Genomic DNA, 24954 nt, shown 5'->3' with positions numbered 1-24954 from the left:
CATCAAGTGGCACTGTAGGCGCCATCTTCTCTTGAGGTCTTGCTTCCAAAATTTATTTTCCCATTGGCAGTGTATGTGATTTGTTTATTTTGCCTCTTGGGAATCTGTGTTTTTAATTTCCTTTCAACATGTGATTGCTTTTGTCCTTTGAGCTCAATGTTTTCCACTAGAATTTATAAACTAAGGGAGCTTTTTCCTTTGCTTTCTGTGCTCTAGTTCTCTCAAAGCAAAAGAAAATCTGTTGACCTTGAGCTTCTCTCTCTCCTGTTGCTTGCTTCTGGCATTGCTTTTATTCCTGGGACTGTGTTTTAGTTACAACAGCTCAGAAAGACTCTGTTATGATCCAGAGAGACTTTCTTCCATTTGAAACCTTTCCTAACTCAGAGCTTCCCTCATTTGCCTTAGCTAAGCTGTGAGTGATCTGTCAGCCTAATAAGCAAGGCTGCAGGTTGTAGAACATCTTATGGAACAGGCCAATAGAGGAATTTATTGGAAATACACTTCAGGTCAGTGATTCCAAAGAGCTGAACATTTTAATAATTCACCAATTTTAGTCTATTAATTATACAGCAAGGTGTAAGGAAGCAGCTGTGGCAGTCCTAGATTTTCTGGCAAGTAGATGCTGGTAGAACTTCTTTTCCAGCATAGGGACATGACTGCTAAATGAAGCCCTCCTCTTTTTAGATTGTTTGGTTCAGCACATGAATGCTGGGCATAAATTAGGACATAAATGTATAACTTCTGAAAGCACTTTGTTTTAATAGCATGGTAACAAATTTTATTGAGTTCGTGCCTCCAGATGGATTACCCCCCATGAATAATGGATTTTCATTTGTAAGGTTATATTGGCTGTGAATTACTGCAACTTTTCAAACCATCTGGTAATAAAATGCCCCAGTTAGGGATAACTAAATCCTGGAGGTATTTTAGGGTCTTATATTGTATGCATTCATCTCTAGCTGGTCTGTTTTGAGGCTTAAGCATATGTAGCAGGTAGCTTTAATCTTTAAAATACTTAAAGCTTTTGTTATTTTTTATGAAAATTTGCTAATACATCTTTGTGAGGACCAGTTTGACCTCAATCTCTAATGTCTTGCCAACATGATTCTGCATTTTCCTTGTAGAAGAAACCTCTGGGTTTTGCTTTAGATTTTTTTCCTGAATTTGTAGAATTATTTTATACAACATGGTATTTTCAGTCAATTTTTCAGTCAGCTGAAAAACTTAAAATAAGCTAATGAATGATCTGAGCATATCTATGTGCAGTTTGGATTTAGCTGCCTAAAGATCTTTATATATATTTACTTCTATACATAGAGATCCACAGATCAACGCATCACATAAAGAGTGCTAATGTTAACTATAAGAAAACTCAAATGTTACTCTGGATGAAGTAAGCAAATGAAAATTACTTCAGGAAAAGATGGAACTGAATGATATTGGTCACATATTTGTAAAGTAACCTCAGCATCTTGCAAAGCAAGAATCTTGGGAACTGTGTAAATCCTCTCATTAATCTTCTGATCAATCAGCTAATGCAGTTACGGCTTCATATTTAGCTCTAATCGATATAGCTACATGGGAATGCTGCATTAGAAAAATGGAAATATTTTATAGCTCAAAGAGTCTTGGCCATTTTGTGTATTTTCTATATAACAATATATTTTTATATGGAATATAACATTTCTATCAAATCGTCTTTAGAGATATAATTTGTAGAGTCTGAGTGCTGTGTATCATGCAATTTCAGTTTTCCATATTGTTTTTTATTAGTCTGGAGAGAAGACAGCAAATATTACCTTTTAGAGACTCTGATACTGTGATGTGAAAAAGCTTCACCTCACTGAAGTGATTGAGTGATACGTATGTAGCCTACCTTCTCAAGCAGCAGCAGGATAGTAAAAAGCAGGTAAAAAGCAAGATAGTAAAAGCAAGATAATTCCCAGTGATGTGCTGGAGCGCACCAGTACTACTGAGGCATTGAAGGAGGGGAAGTTTTGTCAGGGACAGATACTGAGATTAAATGAAAATCTGGTCTGAATCACTTTCAAATTACAACAAAAATTCAACTTTTGAGATCAAGAAATGTGGGGTTTTTATTAAAGTATCTCATGTAGCTAAATAGAGAAAAATGCACACATTCCTGTATAATTTGAGGAAATATTTGGTTGTATTATTGCGAGATTTCTTTCCTAAGGACTCAAGTTTTTCGCAGGTAAGTGAAAAGACTTTTCATGGTCTTTTTTATAATAACTAGCTAGCTTCATTTAAAGTGTGGGGTTGGTTTTTTTAACAGTAAAGTTAACTTTTAATAACTAAAGGGAAGGTAGGCAGGAAAAAGATGAGTCAAAGATAATTGGAGATTGATGTTTCACAGACCTACACTGTCCTCTCCTGTCATATTTTTAGTGAAAGGACAGTGTCTGACAGATGAAAAACATTTATCTCTCAAGAATGTGTTTGGCTGATGCATATAATCAGTCATTTCTTGCTGTGCCATTATAACCTAAAGGCATCTCTAAGAGCTGTCATTTTACTGCCTGACACCACCATTCAATCCTGAATGGGTTATAGAGGAGAGAGTTGGCAATTTTAAAGTGATGTTTTCTCTTGGATTTTGGCTAGGTAGTGTCCTTCCTCCTCCTGACACTATCATTATTATTATGTATTTCAGTACCTCTTCATAAATCTCGAGTCAAATATGCATTACTACTGTTCTTTATTATCCACAGGTTTCTTACATTTACACATTAATGATGTAGCAGCATTCTTAATTTCTAAAATACAAAACTTCTGATTTTTATGGGGAAGGCAAGAATGTGTTCCTTATATTAAGATATGTAACTTAGATTCTCTGAGTAGCCCTTTGTAGGTGTTTCTCTTTCACTATTAATTACTTAGGGAATTCAAACAGAATCTGCGAATCACATCCACTATGATGGTCTTGAATAGTCATACAGCGTGCACTGAAAATTTACTGTTTGAATGGATATCCACAAAAATGGAAATGTAGAGACACTGTGTGCTCTCTAGTTGCTCTTTTATTATTTTACTTAATACTTGTCCATGCTTTTGGCTGCTGTCAGCACTGCTGACATTTACAGATGGGTTCATGCATCTCTCTTGTTTTCACTTACAAAGAAAAAAAGAGAGGTGTTCTGGCTTGGAGCCTATGCCATGTGCTCCTTATACCTGAAATTAATTAATATAAACTATTCAGAGCCATTACTGTCGTTTATTGAATGTATATAATGGTACTCAGTAAAGTGTTGCTTATGTAAAATCCCCTTTTTCTTTGTCTTGGTGCAGGTGGAAGAGGGCTGGTGGGAAGGTATACTTAATGGAAAGACTGGCATGTTTCCTTCCAACTTCATAAAGGAGCTCTCTGATTCTGATGAAGTTGGAATAGCACAGGAGGAGCAAGTAAAGTCAAGTAAGGAAAAATTTATTATTGATGTTCTGTATGTATGTTTGTCTTTAGCTCATAACACATTGATAGGATAGCACATTCTTATCTCTTGCTTGGAAGTGTTGAATGCCATGTTCTTAATTTATGCTGAAAGGATCAGATGATGATTTATGTATACCTGCAGTGCTACCTGAGTTGCAACGTTGTCAGTGCTCTCTGAGCTGTGTAAGACTTGCTGAGCCACAACAGACTAAGAGAAGACAGAAGGCAATGATGATAATGACTGCATTTGTATTTCACAATTAGTTACAAGGGATTTTTTTTTCTTTAGACGTGGAAAGTACAAAGTGGCTTATTTAAAGTGGAGGGATTAAAGTGCCATGTTTTCTGTAACAACTCCAATAGATTAAGGATTCATAATTACTGGTGTGGGACATGCAGCACTTTTTCCCTCCAGGTGCTGAGCATGTTTCTATCACCTCCAACACCCACTGCCCCAGCAGCCAAAGGGAAAAAGGCCAGAACTGGGACATGGACTTTGTTCTCTCATTTACAGTGGGCCAGTACTGCTGCAGGTGAAAAGCATGTTTGGTAACTAAGTTTGCAATAGTATAAGCATGGGAGTGGGTTGTCCTATTTAGAACTATAATCTGAACCAAAACTGTGCTGTTACATGGAATAGAAAGGTATTGATCTTCATTTTTTTTATGTTCTTCAAGCAGCTATTACTTTTTTTTCCCCTAATTCAGTGATCAAATCTGAATTTTCAGAGAAAAAAAAAAACAAGTAATATCTATTTGCATTTCAAATTTCAGGCTAATTCCACAATACTTGCAAAGGTCTTCCTATTTTTAGTACTGCAGATGTTCATTGCTATGTAACATTCTCCTGAGATCTCTGAATAAACAGAAGTCAAAGTACTACCAGGATCTTTGTAAGCTGATTTAAGCTAAAATTTAACAAAACCTTTATAATTTACTCTGTCAATAAAAGGTAGAAAATTATAATACTTTTTTCTTTTTTCCTTATTTTTCCACTTACGGTAAATTTGTCACCCTTATTCCATACCACCAAAATAAGATCCCTAAAGCCCTAACTTTTGCAGTGATGAAAATATTTTATGTTTTTTTTGTAATAGAGTTCATTTTCATGTGTGAATGTGTACTGGTGACCTAGGCTTGTGGTCAGTGCTGTTCAAGATACGTAAATGTAACTTTCCTTCAGACTGGAATGAACATATTTTAAACTTGAAAATTTTAATGTGATGGAGAGAGAGATCATTAAGTGAAGGTGCATGTTTCAGTGTGAGTGCAAACTGATTTCTGTAACCTGTATATGCTATAATGAATCATGCTCATTATAAATACAGTGAGTCTTGGAAGAACTAATTGTGTAGAGTAGTTTCAGCTCTGGAGTCTGTAGTGTTTGGTCACATAAGTGAACAAGGTAAGTGATAATGTTCAGAATGGAATTTCCCTTTTTTTTTTATATAAATGAATGCATATTCTTTCTTTTCAGGTTTTTTACTTCATAATAAGCATCCTAAAAATGGCTTTTAACAAAAACATGTATTGGAGTGTGCAAAAGCAGCCACAAAGCATTAACTCTTGATGTCCATTATGGCCCATGCTTTGTTCAGTCTTGGGTTTGTGTGCTGGTTCTCACTGTCAGTGGAACCCAAACCTGTGATACTTTTATGGAGAAGACAGCAGTAACACAAATATTGTTTTTGCATCTTTAAATAAATTTAAGGTAACTGTAGGTGGGAGATGGGTTTCTTATTTTCTTATATTTAATTTAATTATTTAGAGGTGCTTTGTGGCTATCTAAGATGAGGAGCTATTGGATATACCTATAAAACAAAAGAACACTGTAAACCTCCCGACAGAGAAACAGTGATTGAAGGAATGCTGAGATCATTATGGGGATTTAAACTTTTAAAATTTATTTTTCTTCAAGTAAAACTATCAATTTAAGAATTACATTCACTTAGGAGAATTATGGGAAATACACATCAATTAAATTTTTTCTGTATGTGGTTTATGTGATTGATACAGCTGGTGCTCTCCAACACATAGCGCTTCATGAGGCTCTATTCAGGCACACTGAATACCTGGATTTGAAAATCTCCGTAATCAGATTGCAAAAATTTCAACAAGTTTACACAACTGACTAGGAATGACAATCTCATTCCATGTTTAGTATGAAAACATAGTAAAGTAAAAAATAAACAAGTAAACCCTGGAAGATTTGGCCAGCAGGCTAGTAGCACTGTTGAAATGCCCATGTCACATCTCAGAAATGTGTGTATTCATGCCTCTAGATCAGCTCCTTCCTCCATGGATGACAGGATGTGACAGCACCTTAAATCTGCAGTAACTCCTTTTTGTTTCTCTGCAAACTTTGAGTGCATCTGTATCACAGGACTTTGCAAGGTGGAATCCTTGAATATGAATTCTAAATTATGAAGTTGGCACTTGGGTGAGGGGTTGTACCTGGCATTGAACTCAGACCTTGGGCAGCCACTGAGATTCTGCTCAGCATTCAGAGGAGCCTAGAAAGGGTCAGGGTTTGGCTCTGCAATCTTGAGCAGCAGCCTTGAACTGTTCAGCCCAACACGTAAAATGGTAAGGTAATACTTGGCAGATTTACTGTGAGACCTAGGAAAATAGCACAGGATATGTGGAGAACTGGCACTGGGCAAACCCACAAATATTTTAAGTTAATAATTATATTTAATACCTTGGTTAAATTTAATTAAACTTGATTTTTAAATCACGTTTTACTGACCATCTTTAAAGAGAATTTTTGAAGGGCAAAGGTAATTTTGGTGAACTCAACGAAAAAGAAATACAGAAGAGAAAAATAACATAACTTGGCTTTTTAGAAATAAAGTTAATAAAATCCCATATTCCTCTGTCTTTCTGTTACAATCTACACCAGCCCCAATGGAGAGAAAAATGTCTGCTTTTATTGGTTTTGTTGTGTCCATGTAAATTTTATGGCAGATCAGAGTAAACAGACAGAAGAAATTATCTTGGTTTCTTTTCATGCTCTGCCATAGACGAACCTCAGAAGCTTGTTCAGAGCAAAAATTTCCTCTTTTGAAAATGCCTGGGGCTAGTTTTAGAAGTGCCAGATATTTCTGAATCCTGACTGTGGGACTTAGCTTGAACTTTATTTGGAAAGGGCTGGGAACCCATGCCTCCCTTCAATGGTGTGTGCTCAGCAGGCTGGAAAGCAAGACTGTTGCAAGATCAAAATATTTGGGGGGTTGTTTGTTTGATTTTAAAGTATAAGTCCCAGCTGTAAGGTGATTGCCACATTTCCTGTCTTCAAAGCCACATTTTGAAATGTGAGTACAGTACAGAATGTGAGGATCAGGGTACTCTTAGAGTAAACAGCAGTTCCTTGCTCTTTGAAGCATGCTCTTAAATTAAAATATTGCTTTTCTTAGGCCAACTGTTACAGCATGAACATGTAGTATGCATTATCAATTTATTACTGTATTAGATACATGGATTATAAGATTATTTTCTATATTTCTCAGAGATACAGTATAATTTTAAGACTATTTTCTATACCATTCCTTGTCAATACGGCCTGTTGAGAAGCAAAAAGTTGACATGTAATAAAAAAAAAATCTATTTGAGATAACCACAATTTCACATGGAGGAGGTTATTTCAAAAAGCATTCAGTATGTGCACAGCAGTGTCATGACAGCATTGAAAGGTGGCCTTTTGTATCTTGCTGTCTCTGATGTGTGTTCTGTAAAGTACAGCTGGGCCTCATGGTATCTATCAACTATTTTTGGGACCTGTTAGTGATGACCCCTGAAAAATCCTGGCTGCTGGAGTTAGAACTGTTGATAGACTCATCAGCTGATGCGTCAGTCAGGCAACCTCCTCTGTTTTGAGTTCTTAAAACTTTATTTTTCCATTACTGTTTCTCTGGCTCTCCACAGTGTCATCAAGCTTAACTTACTTTTCTCTTAGCAGAGTGTTGATGTTTGATTGTTTTAATAGCGCTCTTTTAATGGTATCTTGTAAAAAGAAAGTGTAAAGATGGATTTCTAGCATTTTTACTTCCTCATTACACAAGGCAATGGAAACACTTTGTTATTAATTAAACTCCAATAACAAAACTAAGAATTAGCTTATTATAATATATAAATAAGTATAGTTTTTATTATCTGAAAGTCCAACAGAATGATGTACAAAAGAAAAAAATCCCACACATTTTTTATACCAAACTGGGTGCGATTCTGTGTTGCAACAATTCACATATACAGGCTATTTTGCTATAAAAGTTTACCAAAGACATCAATTTTTGTGATTGTATACCTAGGGGGGATTTCGAACAAGGCTGGCATTGGTATATTCTTGGGCTTGCCTGGGTTTTTAAACCTGACACACAAAACACTTCAGCTGCTCATGCCTTTACCTTCACTTGAATTTCATGTCCTAAATATCAGAGCATGAGCTATCTCACTAGCAATGAAAAAAAATGGATTTTGTAATAAAAATATTATCTTAAATATCTTAGATGAGAAGTGGGATTTGGTTTTTGTAGTTTTACTGTGCTCCCTCCTGATTTTAGCATTTTGCTTTAGTTAGTGTCAATGCCTAGTCACACCTGATTAAGCTTTTAGCTGAAAAACTGATTTATTCAGGTTTTAGTGTCCTATCCTTCCTACTAAGCACTATCTAAGACCAGTTCCCATGTCCAAAATATTTCCAATAAGTGATCTTGGAAAGATGCAATATTTCTGATGCCCACAGGATCCTGGTACAATAAAGAGATGTATTTCATTGTCCTGTTTGGATGTCAGCTGTGCTTGTTCAAGTGCACTACATCTGCAGCAGGAATGTTGAGCCACTGTGAGTACATTGTTGCAGTAATAATATTTTTTCAGAATTCCCTTGTGCAAGGCTGCAAAAACCAGACAAATAATTTTATTTGCAAGTCTCACAACTTGATGGACAACAGACCAAACCTAAGAAGAATGCATTCTGTTGGACATTGTAAATAACAGCTTTAGCAAAATAATGAAATTCTGTTATCTGACATACATGCAGTAAGAATATTTTAACTTCATGTACAATCAGATATATTTGTTAATGTGCTCCTCATTTTGCTAATGAGGCTTTTAAATGTCAGTGACTGAAAATACAGATTAAAACCTCTTCCTTTCCCTTCTTTTTACCATCATTCGATCTCTTTACCCCCACCCTGCCCCTCTCTTTTTTTTTTTTTTCTTTCCTTCTCTTGCCTGCTGTCAGGAAAATCTGCCTTTGAAGGGACAATTCTGTACAGAGTGGCACCAGCAAAGATTGACAGCTACAGACGTTATAACAGTGAGTGTGTTGCAAAATCATCAAGCAATAGCTTCAGTCCTCTGAACTTGTTTGATTTATCTACACTTGTAAAATGTGCCACTGCTACCCACTTATGGCTACTCTACGTGCATATATCTGTAAGCTGAAGTCAATTTGCTGCTGATGAACTGCCCAGCCTTAGTGCAATGAGAATGCACCTGTTCCTCCTGTGCATGTGTGTGTTCTGTGTCCATACAATGTATGTTTATAAGCCCACTGTAAATTGTGAATTGGATGTTTTCGTCTCAGCTGTGGATTGAATCTAAGACCATGTAGTCCCATCATTTTTGCCCCTGAAATGAGAAGACTGTTGATAATCACCACTAATCTTTGAATTAAAAGTCAATCTGCTCTGAAAGTAAAGTTCCCATTGTGATTGTTGAACTCATAAAATATGCTTTGTTTTTCTTAAAGGATATTTTAGGTTTTGATTTGTTTGAACTTTTATTTTTGTAATTTTAAAATTTATTTTTACTTTACTGCATGCTCTTCATTTGGCATTCTGTCTTTGACAGTTATTACTCACAGCATTCTGGCTGATATGTTTTTTCTGCCAAGGAGAGTAAAAGATATAAAGCTATTTTCATTTCATGTTCGGGTTTTTGGCTTCTGCTTTCTGAAAGAAGGGCACATCCTGCTTTTCGTGTTCTTTTACAGCCCTGGTAATATAGAAAAAGAGAGAATGGTTATATCAGATTCAAGACAGAGGAAGCAAGGAAGACAGAAATCTGTCCTTCCACCTGTTTCCTCATGGAGAAATCTAGCTAAAAGATTCACATTTGGTGTGTCTAAGTGCAAAGTGTTCAGTCCTGTCTTCCGGTGAACAGGATGTGCTAGCTTTGGCATCTGCTTTTGCCCCAGAGAGCTTTCTCTTGAGAGGATCCATGCTGTGCTGCCCTTCTTCCTCCTTAATGGGTGGGAGTGTATGAGGACTTCTGCCTCTGAGGACTTCTGTCTTATGCATGTTAACAGCAAAGAATGAAGCCATTGAAGTCACATTATTCTATTCTGATATTTGCCCTTACACCTTTTTTTGTTTTTCTTAACAAATCTGATCCTTTTTTTGAACAAAAATCTATGTGAATGTGTGCAGCTCTGAGTATTTCCTTGTGGAACATTATCTCCATGTCTACCAGAATTCATTTTGCAGCTCTTTTCCAGCTCCAACCAAACCCTTGCTTTGGCTGGAGCAGACCATGTGGCTTTTGGCCTTCAAATTTTTGTGCTGCTTCTCACCTCCATGACTGATTATCAATCACTCAAATTTCATGCCTCTTGCAGAATTCTTAGACCCTCATGTTCTCTAATCCACCCATCTGATGAGCATAATAAGGATTTCTGAAGTTAATTTCCAGTATGCTTGACTTTGGACATGTAGCTTCAAATCAGATTCAAGGTCTGCCTTTGGAGCCTTTAATTTCACAATCCTACTGGGTAGTCCTCTGCTAACATTACCTTTTAAAGTTTTCCAAAAGCTTACTTTCCATGCCCAGCCTGTTATTTATTAAGGGCGAAATCATCCTTCCCCTCTTTTCAAGTAATCTAAAGTAAGCATAACTGAAGCCAGGAAGAATGCACTCACCTTTCTAGTTGTGCTAGAGCTCTGCATTTAGTTCTTCTTGTTAATTATACTGGCCCACTGTTGTGCCATATCACAGAAAAGAAATTGCATCAAACTGATTTTAGAGTACAGGATTGGATGGGTGTCTAGAGGAAAGCTTGATAACCAGCTGCAAGAAGACAGCTTAACCCACATTGCTCTGGGCAAACAGCCTTCTAAACTTTGTTTTTAAAGCTGATAAAATATATCTGTTTATACTACCTGGAGTTGGTTTACTTGGAGGTTTAATTCTACCTCCCTTGGCATTTGGTTGAGACTTCCATGTTTTTTTCACTCTGCAGAGGTGTGTTACTATCTCCATAAAGCTGCATTCAGAAGGCCAGATAGCCAGCTACACTTATGGCCTGTTAGTTGCTTCTTGAGTTGGAACTGGGACTGAGGGATTTGTATTAGGTCAAATGGGGAAGTCTTAAACAAAACAAGGGTTTGCACTTTTGTTGCTATCAGAGATGCTCTTGCCTAAACTAACACACAAAAAGGAGGATCCCTTACTCTCCCTGCTCCATCTATTTACAGCTCTCTTTCTGCAAACTTTCTCATCATGCTCTTCCTGAAGAAGCTGACTGGTGGTGCAGCCAGCTTCTTCCATTTCATGTCTTCTCTGTAGTCCATATTTTTAGGCAAATGTCCATGAGCTTACGTCTCCAGTGAAAACCATTTGGAGACATTCCACAGAATTGTTTTCATTTAGGGATGTCTGGTTAAAACAACTCATAGCTGCTCTAATTTCAGCTTGCTGATTTCTCTGTGAATTAAGCTGGAGTCAGTTCATAACTTTAGATTAGTTATGCCTAGGCAATGCTTGGATTCACCTGTATCACATTGCATGAAGTCTTGCTCAACTTTGTAATCAAGCTTAGAGCTTTTACTTCACAAACACATGCTCAGTGCTCAGTGCTAAATACTTTTATTTTGAAAGCCATTTTCCAACTGCTGCGTTTAAAATATGTTTTCTTGCTTAACCAAGGCCTGTAATAACTGTTGAATTGGTCAGTGCATCTAGAGATACCTTCCACTGAAATATGCAAGATTTTCTCCTGCAGAAACACCCGGCCTTGCCTGTATATGCTGACATGCCTTTCTTGGTCATGAGGTATGCCAGGCTCCGCTCAAAAACAATTCCAGCTCTTTTGGCATTCTGCTCATCAACCTGCTGTCAGAAATCTTTGCTACTGCATATGCTGGAAGAAGAGAGACACACAGCAACAAAAAACTTGTCATTTTGTTGATCACAGCCCTCTTTTTTCTCATCCTGCAACTTTCTTGCACCTCCACAAACAACGCTTCTTGGATTTCTAATTTTTTTATTTTTACTATTTAGTTTCTCTTTCTTGCTTCGCTTTCTTTTTCTTCAAAGATGCAATAACTGAGGAACAGTGCAGATAAAATGCTTGATTTGACAAATCTTTGCCTCTCTTTCCTTATATGTGGATCCACAATGCTGTCAGTAATAGCTATTAGATATAATGGAAGAAGATCAGGATCGTTGAAACAGAAACGTTCGTGAGTAACCTCAATTGTGTTTTGTGTTTTCTATTGCTCCACCACTTTTTTTACCCTTTTTTTTGTCTCCCTCCCCTTAATTCTTGAGGAATTATGGCTGGTCAGAGTCCTGAGAAATCAGTATGTTTTGATTTCCATCCATTTATGATGTTGTAAACCCCATTTAGGAGTATTGGAATGTGAGCAAAGTTCAATGAATGAGCAAAATGTGCATTTTAACAGTTCTGAAGAGAGGACAGTTACAACTTTGTGTTTCACCTCACCTTGTTACAACTTGCTTGCAAAAAGGAGCTTGTATCAAATACACAGCTGCTACAGATGCTGCAATGAAAAGATAACATCTGAGAAAGAAAAATTATAAAATTGTGGGAGAGAAATTTTCATGATTAAAAATTAGAATCCTGTTTGCTGAAGAACAAATGTACAGATGACATGGGATTGGGGGCCATGTGTGGAAAAATCATGTTGACTGGGGTGAAATGTGAAATCCTTCTGCTGTTTGGAATTCCCATTACCAAGTGGTTTTCCATGAGTTTGACAAAAGACCTGTGCTTGGTGAGTGGCAGGTAATGAACCCTATTGGCTGTGTCTGCTTCTCTCTCCTTCCACGTGTGATTATGTGCCTGTATTGGCTGAAGGGGGTGAAAAAAATAAGTCCCCAAATGAAGAAGATAATGGTTATCTACAGTTGTAGAGCTCCTGAACGAATGATTGTTCCTGTTTGCTCTTACAGTACTTGGGGAAGTGGCTGGGGAGGTGGGGAAGCCACCAAGTTCTGCACTGATGGCTCTGTGCTCGTGCTGCAGAAGATGCTTGTTCTGCATCGCCCTCAATGCATGCTGCTACATGGGGCCAGGCACCACTCCCTTGCATGACCACTTCTGCAAGCATAGAAATCGTGGGGCATCTCTTATGTGGCAAGAACTGTTATGCAAAGGAAAATGAACATGTTGAAAGCAAATGACAAAATATTTAGCTAACACAATTACATTTTTCAAGGAACGACTGAGAATAACAAATAATTACTAATATTGAGATAGTCTGCCTCAGCTATTTGTACATGTATAATCACTCTTGGTAAAGGAGCATAAATTTTTGTTTTGAAAGAATGAATTTATTAATCTTTAAGAAGAATCAACAACTCTTTCTTCTTCAGTAGTATTTAGAATCCAATTTCATTTTCTTTGTTTTGACTTTTTTATGATACTGGAATGCTGGGGATGGCTTCAACAAAATACAGGATTTTAATAGAAAGCAAGCTCAAGACTAATAACTTATAGGATATGCGTATTTCTTCTGTGTTCACCAGTATCTGAGGAAAAGGAAGAAGGACAGTTCCTGTCTCATCTATTGCAATTACCATGTATAACTTCATCACCTTTGTCACTCAGATCAATCACCCAGGCGTTCCATGGTGTCATTCTCTAAATTGAAGGAAAATCATGTTTCCCCTTGCTTTCCTTCCCTTCCATAAAAGTAGAAAAACACAATAAGCTTTGTTTACAAATTTCTTTGTTCTATTAAACACAGTTGGCAATGTTTCTGTCTAGCTGCCATATCAAATCAGGAGATCCTTTGCATTGTCTCAGGTGTGTGCCTCTGAACAGCTGCCATCGCTTAACAAAGCTGGGAAGTGCTTAGAGGACCAGAATACCACAGGCTTTTACTGTGTCAGTGGTCCATCTTTTGCCCAGGGCCACATATTGTCAGCAGAAAGAGCAATTCAGAATAAAAACCAAAAATTAAATTGCCAAATAATCGCTCAAAATAGAAAGCTCTGTAACCTTAGAATGTATTTCCTTTTCTCCCCTGCCATTTTAAGCTATTTAGAAATAATTTGTTTCCTGCTTTGAATGGAGATAATTTTACCACAGCTGTTTATTTTTGTTTTAACAGCTTTAGTTATACAGCCCTTTATCATCCCTAACTATCTTTCTGCTTTAGAATCCTGGTTTGATGCCAGCATAGCTCTGAGAGGCCATTTCTGAATTAAATCTGATGTTGTGGTCTCTTTTTAATCCCTGTTTGAGCTAATCTGTTTTGGTACATTTCAGAATGTTGCTCTCAAAAGACCTGTAACTGCTATAGCAGGAGTGTGGTGTGTTTGAAATGTCTTGAGGAAACTAATCTTTCTTCTATACCCATAGAGGAAAAAATGTGTGAAGTGCAAAATTCCTCCAGACAGTTTTGAGAAAATTTAATCTTCATGAATACTAAATGAGCTTGCATTTGTAAGGAGCATGAATCAATAAAGAATCAAAATTCTGAGTTTTTTTAAAAAGCTGTAGACCCATATCTTGTTCCAGCCAAAAGCTGGGAACAGTTGCCCCCTGGGAATTTTAACTTCTTGCTGGTGATGATGCCGTTGTTCAGACTTCAGGGAACTTACTAGAAAAATGCAACCAGTGCTTAGATTTGAGCTCTACTTGTGGTGCTACAGATGATTCAGCAACAATAAATCTAGGTAAAAGAATAGCAGTTTTCTTATAGAGCCAGAAATTTGAAGTAACACTACCAAAATACTTGAGAAATACTAAAGTTCTGAAAAACATTCCTGCTATTAAGACTGACGTGATAGTAAGCATGTTAGTGAGCATCTTATTGATGTTATGTTCTTATCTTGTCAGCTCTCCAAATGCTGACAGAGAGCTGACAGATTCTAGAGAAGCTGCTGTTTAAAAAAAAAAAAATAAAAAAAAAGTAGCAAAATGTAGTGAGAGGCCTGACTACTGTAGCTTTTATCCTATACTGGCTTTGTTTGAAGTACTTAATGGGCTTACAAGAAGAGCAAGATGTTCTCAGTGTTTCTGAGGAGAGCAGTTTGCTGAGCTGCTGGCCTCATCCTTGTGCCCAAGGCCATCGCTGTGGTAGAGCACAACTGTCTCAGGCTGAGTGGGTGTGATGGTCAGCAGAGAGGGGGACTGTGACCACTGAAATTCTCTCCAACTTTTAATGTTCATTTAGCAGCCTAACCTCCCTGATAGCTGAAGCTCTTCATGAAGAAAATTTCATATTTAAAATGCATAACATGACATGACAGTCTGTGTCACTCGGGTTCCTGCCTAGATCCCAGCTGTGTCCATGGGCTACATTTATCTGTTGGAGAAACTATCCTGCCAGCTGTGTTCTGCCACAAGCTAAGCTATTTGCACACTGGCAAAAAATTCCATGAAAAGCTGAACAAAAAAACCAAAAAAACCCCCAAAAACCAAAAAACCACCAAAACCACACACACACACAAAAAAAACCAACAAAAACCCCAGTGTGATTAGAAGAGGAGCATTTTTCTGTTTTTAAGAGGAAAGATCACCTGAGCCAGGTTGCAGGTGCACCAAGAGAATTGCTGATAGACGTATACTGATACATATATACACACACACACATATGTATCACAAACACATATATATATATATATATATCAGGGAACAACCCAATGAAAAAATGAGTGAGGAAAGAATTTTTCAGGCAAGGATGGGCATAGTGTTGGAAATCCTTGCTTCCAAGTTTTTTATCTGTCCAAATCAGAAGACTATATCTCATGTACCTGAACAGGAAAGTAAGAGAGAGTCTCCTTAGCATGCCTTTAATAGTAAGAGCATGTTAGGTTATTTTCTGCAGGACTGTTCTGTACTCAAGCAATGCATTATTCTTTCTATGTGTTACTGCAGATCCTCAATTTATCTGATTTGTTCTACAGTTTCCACTGCATACAGTTCTTCTCTTTTGTCCCCTTTGTCTCCAGATCCCAGTCATGTTGTGGTAAGACCACAAGCAGGGCTTTTATTCTTACTGATTTATTTAGCTAAGTACAGAGAAGTCCTCAGTTCGGGTCAGTCAAAAATAATGAAATTAGATCATTTTCCCAGTTGTTCTGGAAGAAATCTTTTTATCTTTGAATGAACTTCGTATCTGATCACCCAAATGCAATTTAGGTTGGACAGGCCACACTTCAGTCCATTCTGTCCTCATAAAAAAAAAAAAAAAAAAAAAAAAAAAAAAAAAAAAAAAAAAAAAAAAAGCAAGAAAGAAGGGAAAAGAAGCAATGCTGTTATTTCCTATGTTGCTTTCATTTTGAGGACTGTATACCAAGACAGCTCTGTGGCAGTACAGAGAACAAACAACTCTTGGATTATCATCAAACACAGATGGGTGATGCTTGGGAAATCTGTTGTGACCCTGAGGTGAGGCTTCTGATACAAAGTGTGGTGCCTCATCACAGAAGAATGGTCATAAAAGCTGAAAATGCTGTAATAAAAAACAAGTGATGACCCAGAAAGAAACAAAAGCTATATTCTTATTAGATCCCCTTGAGGTTTCTGATCTTTCTTTCATGTAAACTTCAAAGATCTGAAGTCCATGTGAGACCTGTTGAGTAATTCTCACAATTACTTTCATATTTTAATTCTATCCACTGACCAAAGTCCAGATCTTCTTCCACAATTAGGGATGCAGAGAACCTATTTTAATAACCTATTTTAAAAACAGATTTTCTGTTAATTCCAAGGAGTGGCTAAGAGCAGTCATGGATTCTTATCAGTTACTTCTGGAGGGAGGTGTCTTCAGTGCTTCTTCCCTCCATCACAGAATAGTTTGAGATTTTGGCAAGAATGACAATAGAAACCTTTGCCAGAAGGTAATTTTCCATATCAGGATATTTTGTTCAGCTAGAAAATGACAATCACTACAATTTGTTTGAGTTTTTTGAGTTGTGGAAGTTTTATACTCACTATAGTCAATTGCTGACCATTGTCTTTGCAGTTAGAAGTGGTAAATAAAGTTGGTTCTAGCTTCTATCTCAGCCAGGGCCTCAGTGATTGATAATTTGCAAAGATGGAGAAGATTTATCTGTAGAACTTACAGCTTCTTCAGTTACTGCCCAAGTCAGAGCAACGGGAGGGAACAAGAAAGGGGCAGTGACTTTAGCCACACTGCCCAAGGAGATTTATACCTCTCTAGCTTAATTTACCCTTGTATCTCGGAGTGCCTCTGCTGGAAACACTGTGCAGTGGCTCTGCTATGGATAGCCACTCCTCTCCTGCCCTCCAGAGCACCAATCAGCATTGCAGTCAATGCTTAAATTCCCTGCTTACCGATTGCCTGAGGTCTGGAAGAGAAGTAGTGCGCAGGATTTACTTTACTGATGCTACCATTCTAACTACCATAATAAAAATTATAATTAACCAGATTGGAGGTTTTCTCCCAGGCTTACCTTAGAAAAGTAAAACATAAAGAAATCAAGACTTTTGCATATTTAATTATGTATTAATGAAAATATTGTAATACTGTATTATCAATAATAAATGTAATAATAATAAATATGATTATTAAGTATTGTAATGTAATTATTTAATAATAATTTAAATTGCAATCCTGCACAGCTTATGGAAAAAATAATTTGTTCGATGTTATTTGAATTGAATATCTGATTAAATAGAAATGTTGCTGATATTCAACAATAGATGAGCAGCCACTAAGGAGGCTAGAGGGCCGAAGTATTTTGTTTAGTCTGTAGTCTTTCTGTTTTTTTCTAATTGGGAACTTTCTCTAATTCTATTTTTATACTCATTTCTTGTTAAAGATACACAAAATCTCAGGGCAGCATATCATGTCTTTCCTGTTTTTTGGCTAAAAGTCCTGATCTGACATGTAATTCCTGATTTGATTTCCTAGCACCCTGGTTTGAAACTCATTTAACAAATGAGGCTCTCATGTCCTGGACTTGCACTGGTTTCAGTGGTTCATCTGTACTGTCAGCCTTTAATGATGAAAATGAATTGCAATTTCTTTGTTAACCTTGATACAAAAGTAATTAAGAAGAAAAGCGTATTTGAAATTCTTCTTTCTTTGACTTGTAAGATCCACGTCTGTGACATCATGAGTGCTTTTTAAGGAAATGTGAGGATTTGAGCTCCTTATTGTTAGTTAGAATTAGTGCTGTAGTAGCAGGAATTGCTGTGGTTTTCTTGGAAGCAGTTCATGTAGGGAGGCAGATTTAAGTGCTCCAGGGAAGGAAATTTCAGTGGGTCACTTTTGCTGCCTGTGGCTGTTTGAGCTGATGCACTCTTCTGTAGAATGGCTGAACTATCACCTTATTGCATCTGTGGCCTCTGCTTGCTATTCAAGCTGCAGATATTTTCAGATAAATGCAGATAAATTTTCCTATTCACTGAAAGAAGTAATGCAAATCAGAATGTCAGTTTTGATCTGTTATATTCCTAGAGGAGAGTGTGCATGGGTGCTTTTCTTATGAGGCTGTCTGTGCTGCAGAGAGGTTTAATTTTCAGCAGGGAACATATTATGCAGCTTATTTGATTGCAAATTTGTTTGAACAGCTTTAAGCTTTATATTTCCCAGTTAGGTAATGTAGCTTTAGATACTAATTGCATAATTGGCTTGAGTCACACAGATTTAAGGTACAGCATGCCTGATCTGACTGCTTGTTAGCTTTACATGGCTTTATACAATAGGTGCCTTACAGCTGAATTTAACTCTTTCTTTTATTGAAGGTCACTTCCAAAGAGGTTTTGCCTGAGGAATAAGGATTTTCTTGGTATTCAAGAAATCACCATCCTAATTTGTGAAGTTTTGATGATGAAGTATGCATGTTTTGTGAATTTGTGGATTGGTGTAATTTCTAACCAGTACACCCATGTGATGAAATAAAGTCATTTTTCCAAGTCAAAATGAGTGCATGGCACAGTGAGCATCTTCTCAACCTGTTTCTTGTGGTTTTGTTTTCCTCGAGAGGATGGTGGGAGGGATCATTTTCCAGTCACAATCGGATCTGAAAACAGTGAGTTTCACACCCTTCATCCCTCCTTTTCACAGGCCTAAAAGATGCTACAGGCTCTGAGAGTGATGGTGGTGACTCTTGCAGTACAAAATCAGAAGGAGCCAATGGAGGCACGACAATCCAACCCAAAAAGGTCAAAGGTGTTGGCTTTGGAGACATCTTCAAAGACAAACCCATAAAGCTACGACCAAGGTCAATAGAAGTTGAAAATGACTTCCTCCCAGTAGATAAGGTATGTATCCTTTCTTTATTGTCTCTTGGTGTTGGTTCAAAGAAGTTTTCAACTTATAGTTTTAAGTTGTCACTGGGCAAAACTTGAAGCTTTATGGTCATTATTTCCTAATCTTCCTGTAGACAAAGTTCTGCTTTTTTTGTTTTTGCCTCAGACCAGAAAATGGATTCCAGTGAGATTAACTGCTTGATAAAATAAACAAAAAATAATTAAAAATTCATTGCTCTCAAATATGTTCTTTATGAAGACAAAAAAGAATTGCATGATTTCCAATGAAGTCTCGACCAAGGGAAAAAAAATCTGTGAAATCCTTCCTTGAAGTGAACAGATTTGTTCACTTAAACATACTCACACATCAGTTACTGATGTGCTGAGAAGAGTTAGAAGGCTTCCACAGCCTCAAGTTCTGCATAGTTACATGATGCATTTTCTGGGCTCCCAATGGTGATTTTAGGAAGCTTCTGGGCTCTTGATACCTGGTGGAAATTTCTCACCTTTTGATTCATGCTTGTCCACGTGTCTGTAGAAACAGGTACTGCAGCAATTGCCTTTTTTGGCCTGCAAGATTTTTTTTTTCAACCTAGATAATCTCAGTGATCTGACTTATAGCACAGCACCTACTCCCACATCCACACTGAGTTAGAGTAGTACAGGAGAAGAGGAGGTCCTGCAGAGAGAGATGGAAACTTCTGAACTACATTATGCTGAGGAATATTTGGTTAATATTTTACAGGTGACCATTTTCAATTAGTATAAAGCGGGTAGGGGAGAGCTGGAATAATCTAAGTAAAGGAAAAACCTGGACTGTATTACTGCTTGACCATTGCTGACTTCTTCAAAGCCTGCTTGCCTTCTGTTTCTAGGTGGACTTCCTAACTTACATGTGGGGTTTTGTAAAAGCATTTCTTTTCATTTGAAGTATTTGAAAAGTCCTTATGAAGTGGCCTTCATTCCTTGAAGGAAAATCTTACTCCACTTTATAATTATGTGAAGTCTTACCTTTGTTTTGCACAAACAATAACAGGTTTTTTACCCAGCCAAAAATGGAATATACAATTTTCAGGAAACTTATAACACAGACCTTCCTTCCTATGTCTTCAGATTCTCCTAAAATTGGCATGGTTAGTAGAAAAAAACGGCTTCATTTTGTAAACACAATCCATCATTAGTGTTTGAAATGTGTAGCTAACTAAAGGCACCACTTCTTTCCTGTTGATGCTTTTTTCCTGTCTAGGATTAGGTTAACCTTTGAGAGGTGCCATTCAGAGGCTTCAGCACTGTGGTCTTTGCCTGAGAGCAGCACCAAAACATGAGTCAGTGACAGACATCTGTTAGGACTGCAGACCATTTACCTCCCTAAACACGTTTTTCCCTGCTGCAAGAAATGTCTCCCTTGTCATTGCCATGTTCTTTACCATTTAATGTTGACCGTAAGAGAATCCTGCATTAGGTTGGCCATTACTACCAAGGTCCAATTTAGCTTGATAGCTCTGCATACTGGTTCAAAGTGTAGCAATGCATGAAGAGTTCCAAATTCATCCATAGTTTTCTCAAGCAATGTCGTTTTTAAAGGGATCTTTGCCCTGTTATGTGTATTTATCATTTACAAGTAGCCTTAGTTTTTCAATAACTTGTAAACTTCTGAAGAAGGACAAAAAATGCTTTCCTCTATTCCCCTTTTTAAATATTTTTTTAAGCTTTCTGAAGTTTGGAGAAACTAAAACTCTTTCTGTTGCTTCTTGATAGTTATTGATGAAACATTATTGATGTAATGATTTTAACTTTTTGATTGAAAATATTTCCTAACAACAGTTATTTTTTAAAAAGCACCAGTAAGCTACTGTGAGGATTGTATAATGGGGGATTATTTATAACATGATATTTCTCATGTAAAATGTCAGTCCCATCTACAGAATGATCAGCAGGGTCTTATTTTGTTGGTGTTATCACTTTGTGTTCTAATATGTTTTCAATTTTATGAATCATAAGCTTAGATCATATTTCACACAGAATTACTGGGGTGTTAAAAAGTCTTTTACATAAATATTGGCAGGAACATGAAGGCAGAAAGGTTTGCTGCCATCTGAGCAGAAGCAGATGCCATTAGGGTCTCCTGTAAATCACCAGGCAGTTTAATGTGCTTCAAGTGTTTGCTCAATGGCAACAATGTGTAATCACCCTTGCCTTTTAAGATGATCAATAAACCCTCAAAAAAAGCAAAACTGAGGAGTTGAACGAAACCCCATTGGTTTTATTGGTGTGCAGAAATCATTGCTTAGCTGTTATTTGTTCTAAAATCACAGAAGCAGATTATCCTAGGGAAATTAATGATACAGTTGTGGGAGATTGAGCAGTGCTGTCAGAGCTTTTAGAAAAATAGAAGAACCAAATACTTATGCTTTGTAGTCCATTTCATTCCCTCTTGGTGCTGACGAGTCAACCACTGGCAATGTATCAGTAGAATCAGATTCCTTGGGCCTGGCTCTGACACATTTCCATTACTGATAAATGTAAGTGAACTGTTTTACAATGCTGCACCTGACTGAAGTCATGGTCACGTGCAGTCATAGTCAAGACTCACCAACAGATGATTTTTTGGGAGAAATACATGTATGCATACAGACAGGTTGTGTGTCCTGACAAAATTCAGTGTAACACTCTTGAAGCAGCACAATATTTATGGTCAAATAGAAGCGCCTGTCTCACATGGCTCACCTCTGCTCTGTGGCTTCAACACATTTAAACAGGTCCTTCTGCTAACTTCTTTTTTTACTTTTCCATTTTGTAGTAGCTTATCTAAAGCTTCTGTTGCTAGGTTGGACTTCCTTCCAATACGATCTGTATGTGCTTCTGTTGTTCTAAAAAGCTATCATTTTTTCCTCTTCTGTATCTAAGAATAAACCTCTACAAGCACAGGAAAATTAATTCAACCAATGCATTCCTTAGTCTGAGTTTCCTGTATTGGGTTGATTTGTGAGCTAGGGCTTCAGCTTGGAAATGCTAAAGACCATGATAGGTGAATATAAAATAAGAGGTCTTAAAAAGCTGTTTCTATCTTTCTGAAAACTGTCCTTACTTCAGAAGAGACTACTGGAAGTATTTTTTTACATTTTCCACTTGAGATGTATTTGTAACTTTCTTCAGGCAAAACTTTCATTTTTGGCTAGCAGGGGTAGATTTGATTAGAGCTAGATTTTATGAACATCCTTTGATGAGATCACAGTACTGTTTACCACAACTTAGTGCAAATTATATACTCAGCCATCAACCCAGAGAGTATTGCAGACACTGTAATGATTTAATATAAAGGGGGAAGCTATCATGGCTCTAGAGTCAGCAACTTGTAACAGCTAGTTAAATGGTGTTTGGAGATCCTTACTGCAAAGCAGTGAATTCATACAGGAATTTATTTTTTTTAATACATTCACTATGCTTTGGATAGGAGAAATGGAGAAGAACTAATGGAAGCAGACACAAGGGCTAGAGGGGCTAGAAGCTGTTGTCAATTATTAAGCCTACCTGTCCTTCGTAATAAGATAAAAAATTGTAAACTCTCAGACTGAATGCCTGCAAGGTCTGAGTTTCTATTCTGAGCTGGCAAGCTGGGAACCCAGAAACTATGCTAAGAGTCTGTCTTTGCACACCTGTTCTGTCAGTTCCTGCCTGCCTGCCTGCTTGCAGAAAACATTTTTACCCCTTAATTTTCAGTTGTCATTTAAAGAGAAATCTTTGAGAGACACAAGTTGGAGGCTCCTCTTGTGTTTGTAAGCCAGCTGAGGATGTGCCTGAGCTCAGCCAGCCCTGCCCAGTGGTACCTGTGGTGCACTGCCAGCCCTGGCTGCGTGTGCTACCTGTGTCTGCAGCTCACAGCTCGCTGCCACTTGCTTTGCCTCTCCCATGCCTTGGAAGTGCCTGCTCCCCTAATAGAAATGGTGCAGTCAGTGTTTAAAATCCTGAGATGAAAAATGGATGCAAGCAAAACCACCTGGTACTGACTAGCAACACTATTAAAAACACCTGCTGAGGCAGAGAGCACACAGTGGGAGCATCAAGTGTGTGTGCAGCACTTTGCACTTGAAAGCACAGGTTTCTGGCATTCTTTTCTTCAGAGGCAGCCATCAGCAGTGGCAGCAGCAGACATGGCAAGCATCAGCAGTTTGTCTAATTCCGTGTAGGAACAGAGGGGCACTCATCTGTTCAAGCTACATTCATGTTCTGCTTTGAAGTTTCTGTCTGCTACAGTCTGGCATCCCTGTCCTAACCATTTATTCTAGTGGCATCTTGTGAGGAAAGCTGCAGGGGAAGAAGGACCCTGACCTCTTCTGCAGCTGTCATGAGAGCAGGGCTGCCTGCAGCAGGGTCTCTCCCCTTTGCTGGTGTAACTTCTCATTCCTTGACCTCACTGTGAAAACAGGATTTATATGTTTCTTTCATCATGTGAAAAAATACTACAGGTTTGCAAACGGTGGCTGATGTTCATGAGGCAGAGTTGACATTATAAATAAATACTTTAGAAGATTTACTACCCTATTCTGGAGGAATAAGAAGGAAAGGTAGGGGAATTAAGATTGACAGGGGAGAGTTGAAAAGCAGTTTGCCCTGTTTTGGGGAGGCAGACTCAAAGCAGGACCTAGCACTAAGGGAATATAATGTGAGATGCAAATTTAAGTTTAAAGAGAGGTATAAATTTGATAACTTCAGCTGGCAGTGACTGGTGAGTCACTGAACTGTGCAATGTGAGTGAAGGGTGACTCCTGATCTCCTGTATGCTTCCTTCCCTTCCGTGCTATCCCATCTGTGTTTTCATGTTCTGTCAGTTTGGTTTCTAAAATCTTCAAGCTGTCTGGACAGAGTTGTCCAGGTATTTATGACATGGTTCAGCTTACACATCAGCCTGCACTACTGGGTTTTGGCAGAGGATGTTACTCACACGCTGGTTTGTGCTGCCTGTGATGTTTTATTAAGCTTTTTTTTTTTTTTTTAATTAAAGCAGCTATTTGACTCTAAATAATTGCAAGTTAGTTGTCCATGCCACAAGACTTTACATGTATACAGTTGGACTTTATTCAGAAAAAATTTGTCAGTATGAAAGAAACACACCAAACATATGCATGAAAGTATTTTCAACTGTTTCTGACTCAAACTGCTTGAAGAACATCTTAAAATAGAAGCAGAGTAGTGTAAGAAGTACTGATAGTACTACAAGTTGTTCCTAAAAGTAAAGTGGAAGGTCTGATCTGTCCTCCTGGGGTGCAGCACTGGGTTTCTGCCAGATTGATTTCTCCTGGAGGAGTGCTCTGTGGGAAGGAAAACTCCTGTTATTTCAGTCATGGTTTTGATTAGGAAATCTTAGGATGCTCCAGTCAGAAAAACAGGATGTGTAGATTTAAGCTAATGCAATTTTATTTCATAATGGGATGGCAATAAAAGTCTATATGTTTTAAGTTGTCCTGGATCCAGCTGGTGATCATTAGCTTGCAAGTCACTGTAAATCTCTGAATTTCAGTTGTACCATTACCAGGCCCTTTACCCCAACAGGCATTCTAAAAGAAGAATTGTTAAAAATGCCAAAATGCTTTGCTTACATAGCTTATAATAAGGCTGATTTCCTGAGTTCCAGAGATACTTGATGGAGATGTAAACTGAATTTCTAGGAACTTTTGTCTCGTTTTTCAGCAGTATGGAGAAAATTATTCAGAAGGCAACAATATAATTAATTTTTAATTGTTTATTAATAGCAATAAAATCTACCGAAGCAAAAATAATTTATATACATTGATAGGAAAATATCTAAATTAGTGTAATCAAGGCTTTGGGGATGAACAGTTTTATAAACTGTCCTAGTGTTTCTCAGAAAAAATTATTTTTCTTTCTTGCGCCATTTGGATTTTGTTGGTTAGTATTTCTGATTTTTAATTACTACATCTGAGCTGTTACATTTAATAACTCTGACAAGATTATAAAGAAATTCTAATGAAATAACTTCTGATATTCGTAGAACATATTACCTTTAAAAA

The 24954-nt window shown here is 37.5% G+C and overlaps 1 protein-coding gene across 14 annotated transcripts in view; it reads left to right on the top strand.

Annotated features, from left to right (window-relative positions):
* Positions 1-24954, top strand: part of SH3KBP1 (SH3 domain containing kinase binding protein 1) — a 209163-nt gene that overhangs the window by 109211 nt on the left and 74998 nt on the right. For 8 of the 14 annotated variants that reach the window (XR_014949879.1, XM_085559278.1, XM_085559304.1 and 5 more), the window contains 3 exons: positions 3310-3433; positions 8693-8767; positions 18741-18937. Coding sequence is in view for 13 of the 14 variants with exons in the window: in XM_085559278.1 (XP_085415404.1) it covers positions 3310-3433; positions 8693-8767; positions 18741-18937 (396 nt within the window). In the remaining variant the exon portion in view is untranslated. Of the gene's footprint in view, positions 1-3307; positions 3434-3866; positions 3985-8692; positions 8768-18740; positions 18938-24954 lie in introns of those variants that run through there. The other 6 variants (XM_085559285.1, XM_085559354.1, XM_085559346.1 and 3 more) reach the window with 2 other exon arrangements.

This window comes from Lonchura striata, chromosome 1, assembly GCF_050655825.1.
Source record: "Lonchura striata isolate lonStrDom1 chromosome 1, ASM5065582v1, whole genome shotgun sequence".
NCBI lineage: Eukaryota > Metazoa > Chordata > Aves > Passeriformes > Estrildidae > Lonchura > Lonchura striata.
Note: the sequence above shows the minus strand (reverse complement) of the source record. Positions and strands in the feature narration are given on the sequence as shown.